The sequence below is a fragment of the Pundamilia nyererei genome, unplaced genomic scaffold, assembly GCF_000239375.1.
Source record: "Pundamilia nyererei isolate P.nyererei 1_Seehausen unplaced genomic scaffold, PunNye1.0 scaffold00008, whole genome shotgun sequence".
Classification (NCBI taxonomy): Eukaryota; Metazoa; Chordata; class Actinopteri; order Cichliformes; family Cichlidae; genus Pundamilia; species Pundamilia nyererei.
Window position 1 is genome coordinate 9882 of NW_005187409.1, and position 27008 is coordinate 36889.

Genomic DNA, 27008 nt, shown 5'->3' on the forward strand with positions numbered 1-27008 from the left:
GCGCTTAACTTGGGGTTAAAGCAACTCCGCGTTGACTGAACTACTTGTTATCAGCCTTTCTGAAACCGAATATTCCGAGTTGGACAGTTCGGGGTTACTCAACCCTGAGTATCGTTTTTCACTCTGAGTTTTCTAAACCGGCTTCCTGAAATAGGGCCCTGGTCCTAAATATTCCACACGGCTTGCCCCGGCAAACCGTGACACACCTAAAACACTGTGCAGCAAAGTTATTAATTTAAACTCCTGTTTAATAGTCCAATACCATATATAACTACTTAAAATTGTGCCAAAATGTAAAGAAGAAAAAGAAGAGAAAACACATGCCAACACTTGCTCAAATTTCATTGTCAATATTTACTGAAGCGTTTAAGTGCAAAATAGAACAAGAATTTATCTCTAATGCTTTAAACAAAAGGCTGTTGTAAGGGTTTGGGGACTTAAGCAGCAAAGTATATTTTTTTCGCTGATATAACTCATTTAATGTAAATCTGTTTCTGGGAAGTAATCATAAAACTTTCTCTCAACTAAACAATAACAGAGTGAGCTCAACTATCTGGTTTTACAGAGCTCCTCAGTAGTAAAGGCATAAATAACCAGTGGATGGGAGTTAGAGTCACGAGCCAAGGTCCTGGTAAAAATGTAATGGTAAGGAATGCATTCAGATTTTAAAGGAAATTTTAAGAAAGTCAACATCTTTTGTAAATCTAGCCTCCTTACCTTTTAGACTTGTGCGCATCACTATCAGGACTGGGACATAACCCCAGGTCTTTACGTTCCTCACCTGCTGACGGGTCAGTGCTACCTCTTAGGAGACGACCTGAAGGTGGGGGAAGAAGAAAGGAGCTGGCGGAGGGTCGTTTGTGATAGAGAACACTTAACAAGACGTCAAAAGGACCACGACTGGTTTGCCTACTGCCAGCAGGGTCATGGAGCGTCTTTTGCAAAGGATAACATATCCCTTCTATTTGGAGCACCAGGAGCTTATCAGTGGAAAGGTACATTAGAGCTTAGCAGTCGAGTGGTTTGGCAAAATATATTCACTTATTCATGTTTTTTTTTTATGTTTCATGTTGTTTTCACCCAAATGATCCTGCTCAAAGGAATAGTAAGAATGGAGGTTTTGGACAATCTGGACATCTACAGTGTGGATGCTCGCGAGACTGGAAATATTGACGATTTTAACCCAAAACTCATTCCTCTTAAGTCAAACAGCTACCTGGGTCAGTTTCTTCTCTCTTGAATACTGGTTAATGGTCAAGCAAATGTTAAAATTACGATATAAATTTTAGTGGTGTCAATGGATAAAACTCTTACAAAGTGAAACATTACAGTGAAACAGCATCATCCTGTACTATCCAGGATTCTCCATTGACTCTGGAATGGCCCTCATCAGGAAGGGCGAGCTGACAATCGTATCAGGAGCACCCAGAGGAGGTTACAGCGGACAGGTGGCATTTCTGAAGGCAGACCCTATGGCACAGAGAAATCTGTCTGTGGAGCTGGTCCTCTCTGGACCAGGCCTGGCCTCCTCCTTTGGCTATGATTTGGCAGTGGTGGATCTCAACAGTGATGGGTAGGTTGAAGATTATGTCCATTAAACCACAGCCAGTGAAACAGGAAATATAACAGGTATGCACAGACACAAGCTTAACACCAAGACATCAGACATGGCAACAAGGAGGGAACACAAAGCTGTAGGACCAGGGCAGGCACAGAGATGCAGAACAGAAGGAACTCAAAATACTAAACCTGAGAACTAGAAATACTAGAACAGAAACCAAAATATTAATAGTGACAACCCTGAATAACAAATAATCAAGAAACACAAATAAAAAGGCTACAAAACACTGGGTCACCGACCCAGGACCATGACAATATTTTTATTGGTTGGTTCGTCCAACCCATCTATCTTCAAATTTCATGATGATAATCGCCCATGTCCATGGTTCCTCTCATTGATTTATCACTAGAGTTCATTTCAGATTTAAAAAATAAAGGGTTCCTGGGTGAGGTGTTCTGGGCATGTCCTACCGAGAGGAGGCCCCAGGGCAGACCCAGGACACGCTGGAGACATTATATCTCTCGGCTGGCCTGGGAACGCCTTGGTGTTCCCCCGGACAAGCTGGAGAAGGTGGCTGGGGAGAGGGAGGTCTGGGCTTCTCTGCTTGGGCTGCTGCCCCCGTGACCCGGCCCCAGATAAATGAAAGAAGATGGATGGCTGGATGGAAATAAAGGGTTCAGTCTGAGTATCTAATAGCAAAGATGCATTTCATGAAAAAGATTATAGATTTCTCTTTCTCTAAATTCAGAGAGCTGTCATGCTAACATCGTGAATTTTACACTCAAACACACATTATTTGTCACAGATTAGGAGGTACACAGTCAATATAACTTTCTGTTTCTATTGCTATTCAGTAGTCCATCCATCCATTCGCTTCCGCTTATCCTTTTCAGGGTCGCGGGGGGCGCTGGAGCCTATCCCAGCTGTCATAGGGTGAGAGGCGGGGTACACCCTGGACAGGTCGCCAGTCTGTCGCAGGGCCAATACACAGGGACAGACAACCATTCACACTCACATTCACTCGCACATTCACACCTAGTGGCAATTTGGATTATCCAATTAACCTATCCCCACAAGTTGCATGTCTTTGGACGATGGGAGGAAGCCGGAGTACCCGGAGAGAACCCGCGCAAACACGGGGAGAACATGCAAACTCCACACAGAAAGACCCCGGCGTGATGGTGGAATTGATTTTATATCGTGTTCTTTTGCTGCATGCAGGTGGGATGACCTCGCTGTGGGAGCACCGCAGTTCTTTGTCAAAGATGGCGAGGTTGGAGGAGCAGTCTATATCTATATCAATAACAAAGGAAGAAACTGGGAGAATATTGTTCCAGTCAAACTTCTCGGACATAAAGACTCCATGTTTGGCCTCGCAGTAGAAAATATTGGAGACATCAATCAAGATCATTATGGAGGTTGTAACATTTTAACTATTTTTACAGAATATGAAAAAGTCACTAAATAACAATAGATAATATTACATACCCCAACCGCATTCACTACTGGGTAAACCACATCGAGTTATGTCATAAAATACACAAATGTAATAAACCACACTCATCCTCAGCACACAGCAGGAGTGTTTTATTGCTTATGAATTGGACTTTAAATTTGTAACAAATAGGACGTCTCATATCTTCTCAAAGCAACTATCAGGGTTTCAATTTAAGCCCTAAAAACAACAGGAATTAAAAGACACAAAAGACAAGTGATACATGGAGTATACTGTCATTTCTGAAGATTTGTTATGTTAATTTCCAGTTTGGACTCTTCTAACTTGCCTTTGCATGATTAACAAATACTACACAGTATCTTAGCCTTCCTAGATGCTATTTACCAACAAATTACTTAGGGATAGGCCCTCTCTTTGACATCATACAGACCCAAGAGTAGAAAAAAAAAAGCATGAAACAGAGTGGCTAAAGCAGTCTGACACTTCAGTCTTGGCTCACAGAGATGACTTTAGCCATGTTAAAAAAAAAGAGGATGTTAAAAAAAAAAGAGGATCTACTATTGTAGGTGCTCTTTAAATGCATTTTTGGATAAACCCCCAACTTTGTTGTCTCTGTGTTGTCACCATGATTTGTATTAGTGTTTGCCTGTGTTGACAGATATTGCAGTGGGAGCACCGTATGAGGGCTCTGGACTTGTATACCTTTACTATGGCTCTCCAGATGGTGTCAACAGAGAGCCTGGACAGGTGAATTTGCTGAGCTTCCTCAACATCAGCGATTTAATTCAATAATATATGAATATTTACAATACAAAAAAACTTAATATGTTATCTTTATATCTTTTCTTGTTTAGATAATTTCATCACAATCAAAGAAAGTGAAACTGTTTGGATATTCTCTGACTGGTAACCTGGACGTGGATGATAATCAGTATCCTGACTTGGCTGTTGGATCCCTCTCTGATTCCATTTTTGTTTACAGGTGTATATATATAGAGAGAGTCACTGCATAAGCACAAGATAAAAAGTAACCCATGATAAATGCATCCCAGCACTTAATTTTCTTTTTTTTATTTATACTTGAAGCTCAGTTTAATTTTATGTTAAAACAATTTCTCTATTCTGGATAGAAGCTAACCCCGAGCTCAGTTTTATTTTAATAGACACATTTTATCATTCTGATCATTTTATTCTAATCATATTGATTTACTTTTTTTAAACAAATATGCTGTATAAATACTTTTAAACATGCACAATAATTTATTAATGGTTCACTTTCTGACAGAACTACATGTAGTTTCAGTGTTTTAAATTCCTCTCTGGTTTTGATTCTATAAATATGAAGGTACAGAAAGTCTCATTAGTGATTTTCTTTCTCATATATGTTGCAGAGCAAGGCCAGTGGTCACCGTCAGCACCGCTCTTAAGATTGCACCAAATGAAATAGACATCGCAAAGAAACGATGTGATGAGCAAATATGGTAAGATGTTCAAAAACACTAATTATAACATGCTCTATCTGCAACGCTGTTGGGTTTTAATCGAACATGTCTGCACAAACTTCAAGTTTTTTTTCAGTCGAAGCATGTTTTACCTACACAGCACATCCTGAGTCGTTCAACCCTAAACTGAGTAAGTTTTCTTCGTTTAGTATTCCTTAAATCCATGGTTTGGAGGAATAGTAAAGGCTTATTATACGACCTTGATATGTGTACAATTTTGAGGACTAGAAAAATACATATATGTTCCCAGGCTATAAAAGGTACATATTTGTAGCATTTATTGTAGATTTTATGGTAAAATCTCAGGAGTTTGATCAAATACAAAACAATATCTTTAATGGTTTATTGTTCATTGACAATTTAAGTTAACTGAAAAAAGTAATGCATTCTGATACATTTGTTCTCTTTTTGACATGTTTATTGGTGCTAATGTGATGCAAAGGATAACAATGGTGCCAAGAAAGTTCTGGGATAAAACCTTCCTGTACCTGCTCTAGTTTGCATTTAGCATTTAAAGAATAATAGCTGGTCAATTTAAGTTGTACTGTGTAATTGTGTAACATTAGGTACATGTTGCTGTACATATATATGGGTGTGCTATAATCAGTTATTTACAGTAGTACTAATACTATGTTAACTGGAGTCAGTTGTTTCTAATCTGTTGAATGTACTTATCTATATTACAGTGCTCAACTTTACTTCCGATGCTGATTATGAGATGAAAAAATCAAGAGTCAGGGTCAACTTTATGGATTCATCTCAAGGAAAGCTGGAGCTGTCTAGTCAAGGGAGACAGGCCTGTCACAAAACTACGCTCCGGCTTTTGGTACTGTTTCATTTCGTTAGAAGACATACAGTCTCATAATGCTGCTTGATTTTCAACACTTTCACTTCACTTAGTTATATTGGACTTTGCAGAAAGTTACTTTAAAATGAAAATGTTTAAAATGTAGTACAATTTACAGAGACTAATAACATTTGTCATTAGGTGTTATACAAAACCTTGTGGGTAAAAAAACAAAATCACATTAAATCACAGCAAAGCTTTTTCGTTCCAGAGAAATATCAAGGACAAGCTGCAGAATATTCCTATCTCTGTCACTGTGTCTCTGAGCTCCAGTCAGACAACCAGTGCTAGTGCGGATCAGCTCAGTTTTACTCCTGTCCTCAACCGCTACCAGCAGAAGACCACTTCCTCAGAGGTAGAAATGAGTTTATATGCAGTTCTAGTCAAATTTATTCAAATTTTGCTGGGTGTATGAAGACTTAGAGAGTAAAGTTTTTTGAATGAACTCACGTTTTTGCACATTACACCTGCATGTGCATTTAGTTAAAATATAATCAAAATCAAAGTTGCAGGATGTTTATGTAGCAACATCAGTATCATTAAGAATCAATCTAATACTAATGTGTTTTATTTACTAGTTGTACAGTGTGTAAACTGTACAGTTAACTGGCTTCAGCTGCAATGTCTTTGCAACTGTGGTCAGAAATATACACATATACTCAAGTTAAATTAAAAATGGTTGGTTTCCTGAAGACTGGTGGGTTAGCTTAAGACAAAAAAAAATACTGTATTTATTTCAAAGACCCTCAGGGGGACCTGAGCACAGATGTATCAGACAGAAAATAATGAACACAACACAAAAAACAAAACTTAAATGAGCCTGTAGCATACTTAGTGTCAGTTTCACAAGAATAAAACTGTAACAATATCAACCCATAGATAAGGTAAATCTGGTGTATAAAGGGGTCTATATGACATCCCCAATGTTCATGCAAAGGTGGGTCGATTCAGTTGAAGAGATATATTTCCTCTCATCTTCCAAGTATCAACCGGTGATTTGTGTCACATTTATTTTAATCCCACTGACCATTTTCAGTGTTTGAACAAGTTGAATAACCGACTTAAATTCAGAAGGTATCAGAAGTGAAATACAGAATATTACAATTAAAACTAGAATGCTCTTGACTGTGTCTTTCTGTTTACTGCAGTTATTGAAATTGTGTGAATTAAAGCCCTTAACTCTGTTGTTGTGACGGATATGAACAGAATCCTGGAACCTAGCTGAAGCTTTATTAGAGAAGAGTTTCTTCTCTTTTTTTAACAGATCGTTCTAATAAATAGAGGCTGTGGCAGTGACAAAATTTGTCAAAGTAACCTGGACTTACAGTACAAGTTCTGTTCCAAAAAAACTCAAGCCGGTCAAGATGTTTTCAAATCACTGGCCAGGTAAACCAAAAATATCAAAGCTCAAAAATAAAGTCTTTTTTTTTTTTTTTTTTTTGGAAACCAAAACATGCGACCCCTCAGCCCAAGCTGCATTAACTTTTACTGTCACTCCTTTAGTGAGGATGGTGTTGCAGTCATCACTCCATCAGATGAAGACATAGCTTTGGCGATCACTGTGACTAACAAAAACGGGGACGATGCACACCTGAGTCGTTTGGCCATTACACTCCCAGACATAGTGCGCTACTCATCCTACTCGACCACTGCAGTGAGTACAGAAAAGCTGGTTTTCCCCTCATTAGATCGTATGTTTTACTCCATGAATCCATATCCTGTTCCTTATGCTTCACTTTTAGATTCCAAATTTGATTTTCTACTTCCTACTTGTTGTGTTACTCTAAAATGTGATGGACAAAATATATTGGAATATTTTAATGATACTTTTGGTAATTTTGGTACTCCAAAATTTGATGTCATCTCCCAGGACTTTTTTATAATCACTGTATATTTATAGACAATGAGATTGCCTGCTTGTTTCCTCAGGAAAAACAAGTGAGTTGTACAGACAACAGGATGCCAATTGCCTGTGACCTGGGAAATCCACTCCAAAGAGATGCTGAAGTGAGTAGCGTTGCTCAGTTTTTCCACATCTGCATCACTATTTGCATGTTTGATGGTTACTTTGTTCCTTTCAGGTAACGTTTTATGTCATGCTCACAACTTCTGGCCTCACGTTGAGCACAAAATTAATTAACATCACTTTACAGCTGGAGACGTAAGTAGGCTGATCTGAAGGGATTATGTTACTAATCAGTGATCAGTGGAATGTAAATGACATTCAGTAAGCAAAAATAATAATTTACAAATAATCTTGGTTCTTCCTGCGATGTAGGACGAGTGAGCAGACCATAAAGCCAATACAGGCCTTTGCCAAAGTTGTTTTTGAGCTGCAGTTGCAAGTGAACGGGTGAGTTCTCCTTTAAATTAAAATTAACATTGCTTGTTCCATTTGTCATCTTAAAAATGACTGATTTGGCTTGAAGGATTTAAAAATGACTAATGTAATATCATAACGTGTTTCCTCATCAGGATCGCTAGACCTTCTCAGGTGTCAATTGGTGATATTGTAAAGGGCGAAAGTGCGATAAAATCTGTGGATCAAATAGGAAACTCAGTTCAGTATGAATTTAGGGTAAGGTGATATTTGGTACTAAACTTTAAATGAATCCTGCTGGTTATTTTTTCTCATGGGTCCAAGAAAACATGCACTGTTTCTCTAATAGATAACGAATTTGGGCAGACCTCTGAAGCATTTTGCAAATGCATCACTGAGCATCTACTGGCCAAAGGAGAACTCTGTAGGAAAGTGGCTTCTCTACTTGACTCACATCACCAATGACGGTGTGCATTCTGTCCCCTGCTCACCTGTAGATGAAGTCAGTCCACTTAAACATGTAAAGGTAAGGAAATCCTGTCATTGTTGAAATGTAAGCAATGTTTTAATGGCAAATTAACATCTAACCGGATCATGTCTGATACCAAGGGCTGGCATGACACAGCAAGAAAAAGACGTGAGGCTGAACATAAAGCCCTCTCAACTGATGGATTCACATTTCTTCCAACAAAAAGAAAATATAAAACACTGGTAGGAGAATAATATTTTAATTACAATTTAACATTAATTATAATAAATTAAAATGTTGCAGCAGTTTCCTTTTACTGCTGAACTGATACTTTATGCAAACTGAGACTGATGAACATGCACACCTGAAGCCTGCTGTCTTCCCTTTAGACCTGCTCAGATGGATTGAATTGTGTGGAGATACGCTGCCCTCTGCTGGGCCTGGACAGTACTGCACGGATTGTTCTGCATTCTCGCCTTTGGAATGCCACTTTGGCAGAGGTGCTCCATTTCTGAAAAGTGCTATTGTAGTGTGTATAGCCACAGCAGGTAGCTGTTCTCAGGTAACAAGCCACATCATTCTATATCCCCCCCTCTAATCGGAATACTATCAAAATTAGACACTAGCTGGTGTACATAGTAGCTCATATAGAAACCTCTATTTCCAGAGGTGACACAGTGTTGTAGTGTTTAGTGTAGTACTGGACTCATGGTAGAAAATTCTAGGCTCAGATTTCATGGTCTTTGGCGTTTCTGTGTGAAGTTTCCTCTGGGTTCTTTGTCTTCAGCTTACGTCTTAGTTTAATTGGTGATTCTAAATCTACCTGAGGTATAAAAGCAAAGTAGATACATTTTGCATGAATATATATGAAAAGGTAAAATGCTGATTGTAGTGTAAAAGCGCTTTGAGTGGTCATTAATGCTATAATGCCAGTTCATCCTGTAAATTACCATCGGTTCTGACATAAACGGTAGTAACCAGACCGAAAAGCAGCGCACATTTCGGTGCTTTTTTCCCTGAGATGTCACACACCTTGGATTCTAGTCAATCGTTTTACGTTTGCGAGCGTAGTAGGCGGGACCAGGTACGTACGTTCTTTTAGAGCAGAGCTACAGATTAAAAATGCCCAAGGCGAAGCGGTCAAAAGTCTGGCTGTACTTCACAGCAAAAGATGCAAACTCAGCAGCCTGCAACAAGTGCTTTAAGCGGATACTGTGCAAAGGAGGTAACACCTCGAATCTGATGAAACAACTGGCGACGTATAGCTTTTTTTTTTTTTTTGGACCTGTAGTTAGCAACATCCCCCAAAAACACAAAGAGGAGAGTCCTGGCCCCTAGCCCTGCCAGTGTAGCAGAAATGATGAGGATGATGATGGCAGCAGCCGTAGCCGTTCTTCTCTGCGTGAGGAGCTTAATGTTGTTCATGTGTAATTTACGTTGAGTAGGCTAACCACGTTATTACATTAATGCATGTAAGGTGAACTAGCAAACATCATCATAGCTACATGCAGCTGTTGTCTTGTTTGATGGCAGATACTCCCTTCACCCTGGCCAAAAAGGCTAAAATGACCAAAGAATTACAAAAAACCAGCTGAACATGAGAGGTTTTTGGACAAAGTGTGTGTTCTCCATTCTTTAAGCACCGGTTCGAGCACCGTTTAAGCACCGGCACCGTTTCAAAAGTACCGGTTTGGCACCGGTATCGGATAAAACCTAAACGATACCCATCCCTACCTGTGAGTAGGCTAATACTTAGGAACAAATTAAAACCATTAGAAACCTTCATGGCAATTAAACAATAATTTAGTGTAGATTCTTATTTCTACACTCACATGGACTTGTTTCTCACTCTGTTACCCATTTCCAGCCTTACTTAGCAGCATGTCACCAGTATCTTATTCAGTTTTTCTCTTCCATTTAGGATTACAGCTCTTTAAACTATCTTCTCATTGTTGTTGATGCAACTCTGACTCTAATCAACGCTCCAGAGAACATTGGACTTAAACCAGAAAAACTCAGGACAAAGGTAAAAAAAAAAAAAAATAGGTTTGTTTGTTTGTTTGTTAAGACCAATTTTGTTAAATTACTCACATGAGCAGTTGCTCTTTAATAGAGCTACCTTTGAGTTCAGTGTACTATAACAATTACATTAAAATAATGTTTGTAACAGTCTAAGATGGACAGAAAGTCACAGCCTTCTAGGATTTGTGCATCTGAAGACATACTGTACTGTTGTTCTGTTGTTATTATTATTATTATTATTATTATTATTATTATTATTATCTAAATGTCCACAGGCAAAACTGACAGTGTTCCTTGAGAGAAAGACTGAATTCCTGGTCAAAGTTGCGTGGTGGATAATCCTCCTGACAGTCATGTCTTTGCTGCTGCTGTTGGCCTTTTTAGGCTTCCTACTGTGGAAGGTAACAAGAAATACAGAATACCTGTAAAATGTTGTTTTAAAAGTTCACTGAGCTGATAGCTATACAGTTCATAGCATCAGCAGTGTCAAATCAGTCTCTCGGTAATCTTCCAACAAAGCAGTAAAAGCAGTTTGTTTTTTCCAGCAGTTGTAAGCATTACTCTTAGCATTCTTCCTAAATTGTGAATACTTTAAATAGAAAAAGCAAATTTCTGCAGTCTGAAAGCACTTAAATGTGGCATAGATGAGGATTTTTGAATGTACAATGAACAGTTGAAACAGTTAATATTTTTCATGAATTCTTTACTTTTTACAAACTTGTCTGTGAACTGTCATACTGACCCTTGTCCTTATTTCTTTTTGTAAGCATGGGTGCATCCACTGCATTGATCATAAGAAGAAGTTCTCAGATAATGGAGCTCCAAACACAGAGACAGCGCCCTTAAAGGCTAAAGGGCAAACCTTAAAGACACCTTGAAGGTTTAAGAACAACACTGAGGCTTCCATGGCAAGCTGTTGTTTTATATTTTCTACTATCAGCACAGAATTATCTGATCATTTTATGATGTGTTAGGATTTATTTTTTTATTGTTTTGGCTTTTGTTTGTTTTGTCACCCAATTTATTTGCATGTTTACACTTTTCCAGCATTTTCCCTTTTTCATTTCTGCCTCCCTCTTTTTCCTTTGTTGTTTATTTCCCGACTTAACACTTTCTGTTGTATGTGTGCAAGTGCACTTACCAACATGATGTGGAAAGTTGATTATGTCTCACCTCAAATGCTCAGCATCTTGGCTACATAACAAAAAAAGGAGAGACTACCAAACATTTTTTTATTTCTAGCCAGTAGAAGGAAGATACAATGTTTTGAATGTCCAGCTAATTAATTAAGAGTGGTCATTTTTCATGCATTTCAAGTAAATGCAAATTTACATATTTTGTGGCAGTGTTAATTTTTCATTCTGTTAAATTGTCATAATCAGCATGGAAGAGTTTTATATTACTGTAGTCATACGCACAGTAATTTGCAGATGTTCACTACATGCATAACAATCACAGTCAAACCTTATAAACATACTCCTTTTTTTTAATCACACACAAAACAGTGAAAGGCAGAAAATCTGATCATCTTAAATAACTGAAAAAAATGGATAAAGAGGACAAGCCTGTTTGGATATTCAGCTCCCATAAATGACACACCTGTGCGCTCTCAATTGTAGCTCCTGCACTTCAGTGTTTTGCTTCTGTGTTTCATTTTGTCCTCTTTTAAATTAAATGGCAATTTCAGGCTCTAAATTAAACTTCACAGCATAAACTGTAAACCATCTCACTAGCTGCTAATCTTTGTTCATACTTAATCCAGTTTGTTTTCTTGTGTTTCACTGAGGTAAGTTTTACCCTCTCACACAGAAAGAAAAGATGCTACCTAATCTTTCAAAGAAGAGTGGTGAAGGTCACATGCAAAGAAAAAAAAGCTTTCTTCTCTTCCGTGCCCTCCAGATGCAGTTTAGGAAGTGAGATATCCTTTACTATGGTAAACTGATACTGATTTCCAGATCGCAGCAGGAGGATAGAGGAGACAATGAGGCACAAATCAGAGAAATAGGAAAGGTCTCTACCATGTATTTATAGGAGCTGAGACAGAAGTAAACATTTGCATTAGTATTATTAAATGATGTAGTTCTCTTTCCATTTGTCAGTTGTCAGTCTGTCCTGTTCTACTTCTTGTTTGCCTGCCAGTTTACTGTCCTGTATCTGTTCTTGTCTTCATGTTTACCTCAGTGACTTTGTTTCTTGTTTTGGATTTGTTTTTTCGTAGTCCACTTTGGATCACTTGCTTGTTCTCTGCAGTCTTCTTATGTCTTCTTTGTTCTTTTTGTTTAGCTGGTGACTTGTGCATATGATCTAAGCCTGAACATGGAAATATTCTGTAACTAAAGCATGTGTTTAGTTTTTGTATTTTGGCTGTTATTAAATATAATTACCTTAAAAAAATTAAAGAATCAACATCTTTTTCTTCAGTTTTTTAATGAAGCAAAAAAAAATGTCACTTGTTTGATACCAAAAAACTGTCACAACAACATGAAGAAAAAAAAGTTGTGCTATACTTTCACCATGAAGGAATGTGAGTTGCAGGAATGGATGTGAGTTCGGACTCAAAAACAACTTTCCTAAAATTGAATGGAAATACTGCAGCCATCACAGACTTGTCTGACTGCTGAGCACTGAAAGCACATGATTAAAACACTGTTGCTTTTAAAATACTGTGAAACACTTTGTCATTTTTTTTGTGCAATATAATGCTGTGTGTGGTCAAGTCTTAGCCGCGGTTCCTACTGTTGCTGAAGGCTTTCATTTCAAATTAACATATCCACCTTCACATGCTGGCATTTTGTTTGCGTTTTGTTCAACAAAGTGCTGGAAACAGTCCTCAGAGAATTTGGTCCATACTAATATGTTAGCATTACACAGTTCCTGTTATCCACTGAGCATTTTCAAAGCAGTTGGAAACAGTTGGCAATTGGTGTAAAATGGATATGTTATGAAAGGAAATCCTTCTCTAGATCATACTTCTATTTTACAGGCATATTTCCACCTCAGTAGATTTAATTCTGTTACAAGCAAATGGGATTTTACAATTTCTCTTCAATTTAAGTGTCCTTTTGCAGCATCTATACATTCTCTTATATTCTCTTGTCTCCCCAGCTGTTCTATTCAGTCACTTTCATCATCTCCTGGAAATAGTTGAGCATTTTGGAAACTGTGCTTATTTGCTTTTTTTAAGGTGGACCTAAAGCAAGCAGCTTAGCATAAAAGCTAGAAAGTGAGAAACATTGTCAATGTTCACTTTACAAAACACAAATAATGTTTAAGAAAATGTTACTTTAAAGATGCTGAAAAGTAAAGTGTACAAATTGATACCGAGGTTATACACTCACTGGCCACTTCATAGGTTACAACTTCAGGGAACCTTGAGAACTGCCTTAATTCTTTGCAACATAGTTTAAGGAAGGTTTTGGATAAATTCTTAATACAGCATCACACAGTTGCTGCAGATTAGTCAGCTGCACACACATGATGCTAATCGCCTGTTCCACCACATCCCAAAGGTGCTCTATGTTCTTGTTTTCACCAAATTCTGACCAAACCATCTTCATCTGATCATCAGACCAGGCAATCTTTCTATTATCCAATTTTGGTCAGTCCACATGAATCATAGTTTCAGTTCCCCATTTTTAGCTGAGAGGAGTGGCACTCAGTGTGGTCTACTGCTACTATAGACCATCTGATTCAAGATTGAATGCATCTGGTCATTCTCCTCTGACCTCAGGCCATCAAAAACGTATTTTGTCCCAGGGAACTGCCACTCACTGCATATTTTCTCTTTGCCAAACCATTCTCTGTAAACCCTAGAGATGGTTGTGTGGGGAAAATCCCCAGTGAATCAGCAGTTTCTGAAATACTCAGACCAGCCCATCTAACATAAATAACCATGCCATGTTCAAAGTCACTTAAAACACTAATTCTTACCCAGTCTGCTGCAGGTGGAAATTAACCAGGTCATCTTTAACATGTCTACATGCCTGCCGTGACTAGCTAGGCAGATATTTCCATCAACAACTGAACTGATATACTTTATGAAGTGGCTGGTAAGTGTGTGTTGGTCTATTTCTTGGCAAAGATTGCATTTTTATTAGCAGATCTGTCAATTTCTTCATGCCAATAAACAATCAGTATGTAACCCGTGTAAAATGATCAATTATTTTTGCACAAATTAAAAAAGTTAAAATATGTTAATTTGCAAATTCAACCATTCCTTGTATATAGATTTTCTCATCCAAGCTAGTTACTTTGTTTTAAACTAATCAGCTGCTGAATCCGTCTTTTTGTTGTTTTCTAAATCTTAAACTTATCATTTTACACTTTGCAAGCTAAGCACACTTCCCAGAATGTTAAACTAATCTTTTCTTCTCCTCTTTCCTGATGACAACTCCTCACAAGCTTTGTCTAGAAAACTCTTTGATTTTATCTTCATTAAAACAGCACATGAAAATTAAGAACCATCATCTAAGTTCTGACATCATTTTTCTCTCTGAAACCATTCAGTCCAACGTTACAATACGTAGCGTGCTCGCCGACTGTTTTCAACAACTTTTGTTGCTTTTAGGAAAAATAAGTACAAAAGCATACTATTAAAAAAGGTCCCAGCATCCTCTCAACAAGACCGGCACATATAACAAACATTATAAAACGATCACGCAAACGCGCACATACGCACACACTCACACATGATGCTCTTTACCCCTCTCTGTTTAGAAGTAAAGAAGCCAGAAAACTACAGCTGATAATAAGTGTTCTGATGTATAGGATAATATTTTAAAATGACTGGTTTACAAAAAAGTATTAATACAACTTGATTTTTCCCTTTTTTCACCACCAGAGAACTTGAAAGACAAACTTACATTAGAAGAAAACACACAGCCATTGTCTTGAAGTAATAATAAAACAAAATATGATATTACAAATAAATTAAAAACAGCAATATATTACACTGATATAAGCAACCCAACTTGGTTTGAGCTTTTACATTCAAAATCAGCCCATTGTTTGGTTTCAAGAGTCACACTTTTGCCTTTTTCAAATGTTTCCAAGCCAAAGTATGGCGCTTTAATTTAAAAAACTTTATCTTACTGCTTTAAAAAGATGGAAAAATTAATTAAACGAACCACAGCTAAACTGAACTCCAATGTACTGAAACTTAATTTAAAGAGAGAAGCAGCAAACAAATGTACGTTAAATCAGCTGCTCACTGAAACTACATAGTAATTATGGGCACGGCTAATCTCTACCTCACAGACCACCAAGTGGTCACCGCCATCACCCACACATCCTGCCAATTCATTTGATGTTGAAAAGTTTATTCCTTTGTTCCCCTTAAGACTCCCAGCACTGCACACCGTTCAGCATCTAAAGCCAATCAGTCAAACATGACACTAAAAAAATAAAAGATGATATTTTTAAGTTGTGTTTTTAATTATCAGTGTGTTTTATTTCTCATTAGTTGCTTGGGGAGTAGGAAAAATATTCAGTGCTGTAAACAGGTTTTTGATTATTGCTGAATTAGTCTGTTTTTACTGTTGTTTAATGCTGGTGTAACCGAATGGAATGGCAATTATTTTCTTAATAATGTGCTTTAGACTCCAGCATGACAGAAATTTTCCGCTCACTTCCACACTTTAATAACCAGCTATCTCCACATGGTGGCAGCAGTGACCACAAAAGGCAGAGGCAACAAAGAAAACGGGGAGAAAAAGAGCAGACCAGCTGCAGATCGAACCCGTCCCTGCCCATTGTTTCTGTTCCACTTGGACCCGTTTCTGTCTCGGCCTCGAGGCGGCTTTGCAGGGTTGGAGGCGGGGTTATTTGAGGGTTTGGTGTAGGGTGGAGAGTAAGGCCCATAACCTGGCCAGTCATGATTGTACCTTTCGCCATGATCTCCACCTCCTGAGCCACTGCCTTCCTCACCTGAAACAGGAAAAGCACATTTTCATCTGAAATATGGAGCAGATATAAGAATATCAAGTCAAAATTTTAGGAACACTCACTGTCCATGAAGTCCATGTCCTGTCCACTCATAGCATGCCTCAGTTTATTGGTCACCACCCTCAGCTCCATGATCAGCTGCCTGGTCCTCACATCTGGACGTGCAATATCCACTTCCACCTCAGGGTTATTGATCTGGCTCACCAAACCGTCACCTGTCACATCTGGCAGGTACCTGAGCATACGCACAAAGAGGCATTCACATACATAGTAGCTTATTCTCTGCTATTTAATTTCCTTAAGAACACTAAAGGTTTATGTGCAGTGATACCCGTTGTAATCAAATCTTTAATGGCTAGGCTCTAGAGATGGTTATGGCCAATCAGTCCCTTTGCTTTAGTCCAGACAGAAACATCTCAGCAGTCATCATCTGATGGATTGCTGTGACATTTTGTACAGACACTAACAGTCCCCAGAGGATTAATCCCACTCACTCTGGTTTCATGTGGCTGCCTGGACCACTGGGCTGACATTTTCGGTACAGAGCACAATGTTTCAGCAGCTATTGGTTTGTTTTATGTCAAGCTTTATTGAATTTTTAATAATGCATGTATTACTTTTTGCTTATAAGACAGTTAGCTGCACCATATATATTTTTAAAGTTACAATCTGGAATGCCCAAAGGACATTTCACAGTTATTATCACTTATTGTATATGTGATAATACAAGATAATTATAGCACAGCCAGCACATCTGGTTTGTGACTGAAGATGGATGTGCTTTTATATAAAATGCTGACTGACTGATGACGGTGGACAATCAGTTCCCCTCTTTCTGTGTAACACACTCAATAGTGTTTCTTCTCAAATGAGCTTGATTCATTGGTATGTACACAGAACAAGCAGACCCAGGTAGAGAACATGTGGGTGAGTGGCGGTGGCATAATTAAATAAACTCAGTTCCATCTGTTGCATCCTTCCACCTCTGCACCATCACTCACTCACTCCTCCTCCTCCGCCTGTACAGACCCTCCCCTCAGCAGCCTTTTGCTCTGATCTCGCTCACCTCCCCCGGGTCTGCCCGTTCCAGCAGCGGTCCTCATTAGTGACGTCGGCAGCCATCTTCTCATCGTTGCAGATGGTGTGTGGGAGGGACACCCAGAAGCCCCGCATGGGCCGCAGTCGCTCTTTCAGCTCGGTAACCTGTGTGGAGGTGGAAGGAAACTGGCTATGACTCAGACATGGTTTTAAAGTATCTTTGTATGAAAGCTGCAGGGCTGATGCTGGGTAAAGGTAAAAACCTAATACAGCTTTGCTTCTGGGTCAGCTCTTAAATGACATTTCTTTTCAATCTTATAAACAGATATAAATATCTAATACCCCCTTCGTCTGTGCTCTGATCTGAAGCTCTTTTTATTTAGGCATTTCTATCTTGCAAGACCACACTATTCACAGAAATTCTGTCTGGGTTCTAACCACAGGACTCTCTGTTATTAGTCGCTCTGACTTATTTTAGTGTTTTGGGGGTTTTTTTCCCTTTTTTTCCCCCTCTTGATCTGAATCAGATTCATGTGCAGAGCAAACATGTGCGACATTCTTACAGTTTTTTCCTGATATATTTAAAGAATGCTCAACACAAAAGGGTAAATTGTGCACCATTAAAACAAGTAGTATCTATTTCTGTATCAACAATGTTCCAAATTGCTCACTGTAACATGTGAAAAGTGGCACTTATCATGAACCCACCAAAAACAGTCATTCATCAGCATCTCGAACCACTTCAAAGGGTTTTATCTGGTTTCAATGTAAGCACTTTGTCTCTCTTAGTGAAAAAGCACTAAATGGCCAATGGATGGTACTTAGCAAGCACCAAATGGCAAATACAGCAGAAATACAATAATTTTAGGCCTTAGCTGATTTCTTTTCTTTTTTTTTACCTTTATTGACAGGTAAGTGCAACCCAAGATTAAGAATTCCTACTGGTACCACGTCACCGTGCTGTTTGCTCCTTACCAATCGATCCAGGTTGGTGCCTGCAGCAGTGGTGGGTTTCTCTTCAGGAGTGTAGGTGCGGAAAGGCCTCCTGTTGCCCCCGGACTCTTTGGGCGAGCGTTTGGACCTTGCTGGAGCTGGCCTGGGGTTTCCACAGCCTTGGAACACCTGAGGTACACAGCAAGAGCAGTTTTAAGATTAAGATTAAGAAGATTCTTCTATGTTGTGTCAAGAAAACTGTATATTCTCGAACTAATATGTGATTTCGTAGAATTTCTTCTAACAACACCTAAAGAATAAGTGCAAAAGGCTCAGTGCTTTCTTCTAAGAGAAAAAAGGTAGCTTTGATGTAAGTTTTGAATTAAAGCTTAAAAAAACACCAGGGACCTTTGATTTCTGGGGAAAAGAGTCAATGACGTCTACAGACAAAAATGTTGTAACTGAACAATGTTGAAAAAGCTCCCCCTAACCTCAACAGTCACGCTCTATTAGAGTGCAGTCGCACAAAGCTGGATTGTAAAGCAGAGAGCTGTCTGTTCCTTAAAGCACTACCAACACAAACCAGGAGCTTCTCTGTTTCTAACAAGACGTGGGTGTCTCTCTGGAGGATTCACTCCTGGGATGTCTGCCATGTTTTAATCATACTCCGAGGCTATCATGTTCTCATCTTTACTGCATGCTGTCTCATTAGAAAGATTAAAAATGAAATTAAACAATAATTAAGATTACAGCTTTTGCTTGAATATCGAAGAAGATCATTTGCATGTCCTCTCAAAGGTTCAGTTAACATTTCACTCGATTGATTCACAATTGCCAAACTCTCGGAAAGCAATAAAAAAATATAACAATGCTCATTTGGTTTTCATTTTTATGTACTGATCGTCTGCTGTGCTTTCTTACTTTGCTGGAGATGCTGACACTGTTTTCCTGCATGTGCATAATGGCCTCTGACACTTTTACAGAGATAGAGTCGGCTGCAAGCTCCATGTTGAAAGGCCCCTCCAGCTTCTCTGAAACCTGGTACAGAGCATCTGAAAAACATAGAGATGGTAGGGTGATAAAGTTTGCTTTGACTTTAGTTCTCACTTTCAGGTAATATACAGAAGAAGAAAAAAACTGTGTGTAGGTGGGCTTCTGTAGAGCCTGATGACTGTCAAGACAGTGGTGTGTCTGGAATCTCCCCCCTGGCCAACCAGCTAAAAGAGTGTGATTTACATCTCTTTAAGGGGTGTTCAGTAAAATAAAGAAGCAAGCTGTCACAATATAAAGCGTGAAAAAGAGAGGAGAATGGTGGTCAGACAAAAGGCTGCATGAGGGTAAAATGGTTTTGAGTTCAGCAGGCATGGATGGAGCGATGAAAGGTAAGAGGAAGCACTCCAGATGAAAAGAAAAAATAGAGGGAATGTATGGGTTTGATGAAAGGAGAAAGGAAACACAGGAAGACAGATCAATTGTGAAGGAGCAGAGAGGCATGAATGATTAATGGAGGAGGAACTCATTAGGGAAAAGGACGTGAAAGTAAATGAGTGACAGGGGCACAAGAAAGGATGCTACTTTTGGGGATGTCTGGTTTAATTATGATGAGAATAATTCAAAGTGCTTAGACGCTGACTCTCCTATGCTTAAAGATCTAAAAATGATGCTGAAAATCAGGTTCTTCAAAAGCTTTAGCTTTTTAAAATGTGCCATCCACTACCTATGAAATCACATATAAAGATACTCCATCACCCACCAATGAAATTGTTCCATTCGGTGTCCAAGTCAGCCTGATTGGCTAAGCAGCCCTTCATCACGTTAAGGCACAATGAGCGGCAGGGGCGCACGGAGGGCATACCTCGACACAGTGGGCAGTACCACTGACGCATCAGGCCACGCACACACTCTGAATCTGCAGTTAACTGAAAGCAAAGGACAGAATAAAATGGATTGAATACATAAACACACAATGACCATTACTTAACAAAGCGGTTTTACATATTTGCAGCTCCAAAAGTCAACCACAGCTGAAGAACTTCAAAGTTATGTTTAGAAAAACTAATTTACTCAGTTACCAGTTCACACTACAGGGCCAGCAGTTTAGTGTGGACTTGTCTGGATAATGATTCACTTCCTGCTGGTAACAAGATGATTTTGTTTTTGCTTCAAAGTTTAGATTAAATGTCTGATAATCTAATAAACAGGATTACTCTATAAAGTCTAGACTAACTATTGTGTTTTTGAGTGACTAGCCGTTTAAACAAGAACATAATGAAAGGATCGCAGGGGCGATCGTGGCTCAAGAGTTGGGAGTTCGCCTTGTAATCGGAAGGTTGCCGGTTCGAGCCCCGGCTTGGACAGTCTCGGTCGTTGTGTCCTTGGGCAAGACACTTCACCTGTTGCCTACTGGTGGTGGTCAGAGGGCCCGGTGGTGCCAGTGTCCGGCAGCCTCGCCTCTGTCGGTGCGCCCCAGGGTGGCTGTGGCTACAATGTAGCTGTCATCACCAGTGTGTGAATGTATGGGTGGATGACTGGATATGTAAAGGGCCTTGGGGTCCTTAGGGACTAGTAAAAGCGCTATATAAATACATCCATTTACCATATAATTGCTTGCCAGTATGCTTTAGATAGCAGAATATCATCAATGCCATCTTGGTATTAAATATTCCACTCAAGATAAGCATGAAGAGATGCTGAATAAGAGCCACTCACCTTTGTTGCTTTGTTGACAATGTCCCGACCAGTGGCAAGCCCTTGAGATAACGCTCTGGCTGCTATGAAAGCCCTCGACACCTGAATGTCAAACCAAAGATAACAGATTAGGGTCCCCCTTTGCCATCCTGCTATATAAGTACAGTATATATGAGCTCTGTAGATTTTACTGTATACACACTTGTACACGAAGTTTGCGAGGGACATCCCCAAATGGTTGCAGCTGTTCGGCGTGCTTGCTGACACACTCTAGGTAGTCCTCACTGAACTGATACTGGGGGTTTACCAGAGAGAAGACCCGCTCCACAAGTCTGGACCAGAAATCTGACAGAACTTCTGCCAGACTCACACTTCCCCCTGTGAACAATAGAGTAACAGTTATACTATATAAGAATATGGTTTTTTTTCTTATCTGATAAATGCTTCGAAAAAGAGTCACTGCAGTTAGAATGGATCTCACCACGACAATGCTGTTGGAGAGTATTTAAAGACAGATTTCTCTCATCTTCTTCCAATAAAAGCTATGTTAAGCTATAAAAACCATCAGATAAATTAGTTTGGTAAGTGCGGCCATATTTGAACAGCTAGAAGGACAAAAAAACATTCTCAATATTTATATGCGCTGTTTATTTTGCATTCAGCATACAAATGACTAACTGCTGAAGTGTGTGCATTAAAATTCCAAGGTTTTTGAAGGAAAGTACAGAAAAATACTTTTATAAATACCTGATTGTTTTACTAAAGTGTTTTTCTCCTTGGCTAAACACACAGTACAAGCTATGGAGAAGTCTGATTGACATTGCTTTAAATATCTCACTTAATAATTTTTGATGCATTTGAGAAACAACAGTTTTGGGGGAAAGATGGCGATTTTAGAGCAAACTCTGTCCTTGCTTCTTTAAATAACACTCTAGCGAAGTCGCATGTCTCACTTTGGTTAAAAATATTGTAATCAAAAAAATTTATAAAACTACATAAAATTTATAAAATTTAATAAAACTTAATCCAGTTGATAAATGAACACATTTTTTTAATGATAACATAAATCTGAACACTAAATGTTTTCTGCTTTAGAACATGATAGTATCCATAATGTTTTGTCTGCTTGAGTGTTTCTACAGAATGAGCATGTGAATCTCCAATCTGTAGTCTACTATACTGCCTTAAATTAGCCATACATGTTGTTTGGCAGAGAAGGACAGGCTGACTTAGCAGCCTGCAGATGGAGGAGTCAGTGAGCGGCTGTGAAGCCAAAAACAGAACGATCCGGAACAAAAATAGAAATGGTCTGGCATCTGTGGGAATCCAATTCTCGCTCTCCTTTTTTCCTCCAGTTTTTTCTGGCATGTCGGTTCCCCTCAAAAGACAATGATGCTTTTTTTATTGCTGTCTATAACTGCTGATTTACCACAACATGGACGTGGACTGTCTGAACTATACATAAATGTCAGTGTCGGAAGGAATTATTGTACCTCTTTAAACAGAGATCAGTCTTTTTAAACATTTCCCTGCAGTCATTCTTTCCTCGTGGTGGTACTGGAGCCCACTGTAGACTACATATGCCAGGCAGGTTACTTAAATTACTGTTTTAACACTGTGGAATAGAACGTGGATTTTTCCCTCTATGTTGTTTGGATTGGAAGCTAGTGATTGCCATTTGTGTTTTGGATCAGTAAACCATCATTATATCCCTAATCTCCTTCTTTTATATGGCAGAGCCAACCAAAGTCCACTCAGCAGCAAGCCTGACAACCCTGTGCACTTGGTCACTTACTGTGCACTTATTAGGGAAGTTATTTTCAAGGATTATCTGAATTTAATTTAAAACTGCATGTGTAGAACTTGCTAAAAACCATGTACAAAGTTGATTTGTGATATTCTCCTTCTCTCAGTTTGTTCTCTCTTTGATTATGTATCACTTCCTGTTCCTGTTGTTTTTCTGTCAATTTAATTAAAAACGTATACGTAACAACTTTTTTCATAGAGTAATCTTCACATGCTTTATCCAAAGCATACTCTCTGTTGATTCACTCACTAATTACATTCACAGTATTCACTGTCTCTTTAGGGATTTGCTAGCTCAACTTGTAGCCAGCTAGCTAGTAGCATGGCATTTTCACCTGTCCCTCCTGCACTTTCCTGCTCCCAGGGAAAGTGTTACTCCACAGACTCCTTTAGTAATAACGATACTTGTAATCAATGGCAGCAATCTTCCACTCCAGCTTGTTAATCAACCAAAGACTCAGACAGAGTTTTAATTCATTTCAAAGCCTGATGCTTCACCTTGCCCACCCGTGCTGGAAAACTCATAAACCAGTCATATTTGTTATCATTTATAATTTCTGTCTGAATTCTCAGACTTTTTATCTGATTTAGTGCTCAGCTCAGATAAAATAAATATTGTGGGTGATTTTAACATCCATATTAAATGTATTATTAGACTCAGTTGGCTTCTTTCACAATGTAAAAGATCCCACCCACCACCTTAATCCCACTCTAGAGCTTTTTCTGATATATAGCGTTATACTGAACATTTATCAGCATTTCCTTCAAACCCTCTTTTGTCTGATTATTTCCTAATAGCATTTAAATTTACAATGGATTACACAGTAGTAGTATATAGATTTTATCACAATAAATGTATTTATGAAAGTACTGTAACTAGGTTAAAGGATATAATTCATCCACTGTCATCTTCTCCTATGCCTTGTGCCAACACAGAGCAGAGCAGCTACCAGAACACTACTCCCACAGAGGTCGATTATCTTGTTAATTATTTTACTTCTTCACTGCATACGACTCTGGATAATGTAGCTCCTGTGAAAAAGACAGACACCTGCTATAACTCTCAAATGTGCACCTTAAAGCAGACAACTCATAAGCTGAAGAGGAAATGATGTCTCACTAATTTAGATAATCATTTATCCTGGAAACTTAGTTTGCTGCTTTATGAAAAACCCTCTTTCAAGCTAGAACATTTTATCACTGATTTATTAGGGATTAATTAGTGATTAGAGAAAATAAGAACAACTCTAGGTTTCTCTTTCAGCACTGAAAGAGTACTACAGAGCTCTGTTGTTGCAAGCATCACAAATAAAATTTTAACCATTAAAGAAAAAATTTGTCATAACCATCACACAGAAGTAGCATTATGTGCAGCTACTTTCAGTACCATTGATATTTATTTAGACTCTTTTTCTTTCTTTCCCACCATTAATCTTAAATGTGATCAACCTATTTCTATTAATCAGGTATTTACCACAGGCCTTTAATCTGGCAGTTCTTACACTGTTACTTAAAAAGCCATGATTTGACCATTTAAATTTATTCATGTAAATGGAGAGTCCTCTTCATTCACTGAGGTTAATTATGAAGTTCCACAGAGTTCTATGCCAGGACTAATTCTGTTTGCATTATACATGCTTCCCTTAGGAAGTATCATCAGAAGGCATAGCATACATTTACACTGCTATGCAGATGACACCCAACTTTATCTATTCATGAAACCAGATAATACACACTAATTAGTTAAACTGTAGGAATGTCTTAAAGAAATAAAGACCTGGATTACCTCTAATTTTCTACTTTTAAATTCAATAAAAACTGAGGCCATTGTACTCGGCCCTAAAAGCATTACAAATACGGTATCTAACCAGATAATCTGGATGGCATTAACTTGACCTCTAGTAAGACTGTGAGGGATCTTTGAGTAGTTCTTGACCAGGATGTGCCCTTCAATGGGCATATTCATGCCTCTCTTCCTTGGAACCAGCTTTCAGTTTGGAGTCATGAGAGTAAACTTTTAAGATTAGGCTTAAAACTTTCATTTTTGATAGAGCATATAGTTAGGGTTGGATCAGGTGACCCTAAATTCTCCTTTAGTTATGTTCCAATAAGTATATGTTCCTGGGGGATTTACACGATGCATTAAGTGTTTCTTCTTCAGTTGCCTTTTTCACTCGCTTTTTTTTTTTGTTAGCATGTGTTTATACACCTCTCTGCGTTTAATTTTTAGTGATTCATAATGTTTCGGTCTCTTCCACAGCATGTCTCTGTCCTGTCTTCCTCCCCTTACCCCAACCGGTCGCAGCAGATGGCCCCACCCCTCCCTGAGCCTGGTTCTGCTGAAGGTATCTTCCTGTTAAAAGGGAGTTTTTCCTTCCCACTGTCACCAAAGCATTTTCTCATAGGGGGTCATATGACTGCTGGGGCTTTCTCTTTTTTCTTTATTGTAGGATCTTTGCCTTACAATATAAAGTAATTTAAAGCTACTGTTGTTGTGATTTAATGCTATATAAATAAAACTGAATTGAACTGAACTGAATTGAATTATTTTACAATGTCTCTGATCCAACCTAGCTGACATATCTTTGCCAAAATCATTAATTATCTCTATGACTGTCAAGGTGGACAAAGGAGTGTTAAAACCAACCAGAATAATATCTGCGAAGCTCCAGGAAAAGCTCTTGGAAGACGTGTGCGTTCTGGGTGAAGAGTAGGCCATAGGTCTTGGTAAACATCTGGTTCATAGACTTCTCTGAAAGGTCTATAAGTTCTTTGAAGAACTCTGTGCAGAGACAGAAAAAGCAGCGATTAGCTACAAACTGGTCACCCACCCTCTTTTTCTCTAATATCTCGGCCAGGTTTCTATGTAGGCGCTCCCTCACCCTCCTCCCTTCCCTGAAAGATTAACAGCTCAGATCCTGCACACTGGTAAATGGGTTTAACAAAATGTACTCTATTTAAAATCCATCTTTAAGACTCATATGCAGTCTCCCACTCCTTAAGCGTCTTTACATGACTCATCATTATATATTATATAAAAGTGTGAGGAAGGGTGATAGCAGTCTACTGCAGGTAGGAGGAGAAAGTGTAAATTCAGCTCTGTACTGTGGCTGCTACAAACCTGCAGCTGTAGACGCATTATTTGAAACAATGACTGATAAAATCTCCCAGATATAGAGCACTATAAAAATATTTGGGTTTTCCAAAAACTTTATACAAGTTTATAGATTATAAGTCATTATAAACTAGTCTTACAATTCCAGTGAAACCTTTTTTCATAAAGACTTCTATGTCTGTATAACCCTGGCAAAATCATAGCAGCATAATCATAGTTAATTCAGCTTAGACAAGCAGGTTATATATTTTTAAATGGGAGGCCTCAACTGGGATTTTCTCCAGTTAAATATGGTGTTTAGCTGCATTATGGAAAATGTTATTTAGAGCAAAAAAAAAAAGTTACAGACTAAAATGCAGGATAGCTTGGCCCTGGTTGCTTGATTTGTAACTAGTTTTATAATCAGTCTCTTGTGAGTCGCCACTTGTATGAAAATGCCTCACAGTTGCTGAAATTACATAAGTAACAAGCATTTTAATATATTTGCTTTGCTGTGCTTCAAGCATTTAGCTGTAATTTTAATAGCGCAGAAGTATCATCTGAATTAAATTAGGAAGGTCATTTTATAATTAAAACTCACTGGTTTAATTTTGGGGAGGGTCATTTTTTCACAAACTATGGTATCAAAAGTAATAACTAGCTTTTAATCAGCTTCAAATCAAATAATGTTCCCATTACAAACACAAGAACTACTAAGGTGTCAGCCTCTCACCGTCAAACCTGCGGTGTCTCTGGGTAAAGGTGGTCAAGAGAAACTGGCTGTTGTCTGAAACTGCTTTGAGGAAGTCCCTTTCACTCTGCTGGGCCAGAGTCTCCTCCATCTGACTGGAGCAGCAAGTGTAGTCCTGAGGACAGAGCCGCAGGTGCTCACCTGGAACAAACATAAAAGAAAGGCCATAAGAGAAAGCAAGGATTGATCCCACAGTTAAACCTATGGTGAGAAATCTGATTCCCTTGGGGTTTTTTTTAACTATATGTAATTATATGCTTCTACTTTATATATGCACTTGGTTTTGTGAAGCACTTTGTGCTGTTTTTATGACTAAAATGTATTATTAAGTGCAAGGCCAATTTCCATTATGGAGGTCAAAGCTGATTTTTTTTTAGTTTGAAAGTCAATTCCTCTACTTGTCAGTCCATTCAGTGGGGAAATCTTATTAAAGATAACGCCGTGGTAGAAAAAATTTAATTTCCATGCATGAATTATTCAACTTCAATCTGTCTTTCTTTGTCAGCCCAGGTTGGGTCTTTGATATGTCTGAGGTAATGATATATGCAAACCACACACAGGAGGGGGAGATGGGGGGG

At 38.6% G+C, this 27008-nt stretch overlaps 2 protein-coding genes across 2 annotated transcripts in view; one reads left to right on the forward strand and one right to left on the reverse strand.

The window, feature by feature from the left end:
• The window catches only part of LOC102209794 (integrin alpha-6-like), a 12947-nt gene extending 1761 nt beyond the window's left edge, over positions 1–11186 (forward strand). Inside the window, exons 2-24 of the mRNA XM_005722814.1 lie at positions 566–645; positions 725–995; positions 1101–1220; positions 1360–1573; positions 2783–2979; positions 3676–3764; positions 3872–3999; positions 4409–4498; positions 4585–4649; positions 5206–5345; positions 5578–5721; positions 6631–6752; positions 6870–7020; positions 7296–7373; positions 7448–7527; positions 7645–7719; positions 7842–7944; positions 8036–8212; positions 8296–8397; positions 8545–8655; positions 10077–10181; positions 10453–10578; positions 10945–11186. Of these exons, the coding sequence (XP_005722871.1) occupies positions 601–645; positions 725–995; positions 1101–1220; positions 1360–1573; positions 2783–2979; positions 3676–3764; positions 3872–3999; positions 4409–4498; positions 4585–4649; positions 5206–5345; positions 5578–5721; positions 6631–6752; positions 6870–7020; positions 7296–7373; positions 7448–7527; positions 7645–7719; positions 7842–7944; positions 8036–8212; positions 8296–8397; positions 8545–8655; positions 10077–10181; positions 10453–10578; positions 10945–11055 (2844 nt within the window). The 5' untranslated portion in view covers positions 566–600 and the 3' untranslated portion in view covers positions 11056–11186. The remainder of the gene's footprint in view (positions 1–565; positions 646–724; positions 996–1100; positions 1221–1359; positions 1574–2782; positions 2980–3675; positions 3765–3871; positions 4000–4408; positions 4499–4584; positions 4650–5205; positions 5346–5577; positions 5722–6630; positions 6753–6869; positions 7021–7295; positions 7374–7447; positions 7528–7644; positions 7720–7841; positions 7945–8035; positions 8213–8295; positions 8398–8544; positions 8656–10076; positions 10182–10452; positions 10579–10944) is intronic.
• Positions 11187–15247: 4061 nt separating this feature from the next.
• The window catches only part of gpc2 (glypican 2), a 14135-nt gene continuing 2374 nt past the window's right edge, over positions 15248–27008 (reverse strand). Inside the window, exons 2-11 of the mRNA XM_005722815.1 lie at positions 26413–26571; positions 25233–25367; positions 20982–21157; positions 20801–20881; positions 19845–20010; positions 19013–19143; positions 18134–18280; positions 17187–17323; positions 16183–16355; positions 15248–16102 (exon numbers count right to left, since the gene is read on the reverse strand). Of these exons, the coding sequence (XP_005722872.1) occupies positions 15825–16102; positions 16183–16355; positions 17187–17323; positions 18134–18280; positions 19013–19143; positions 19845–20010; positions 20801–20881; positions 20982–21157; positions 25233–25367; positions 26413–26571 (1583 nt within the window). The 3' untranslated portion in view covers positions 15248–15824. The remainder of the gene's footprint in view (positions 16103–16182; positions 16356–17186; positions 17324–18133; positions 18281–19012; positions 19144–19844; positions 20011–20800; positions 20882–20981; positions 21158–25232; positions 25368–26412; positions 26572–27008) is intronic.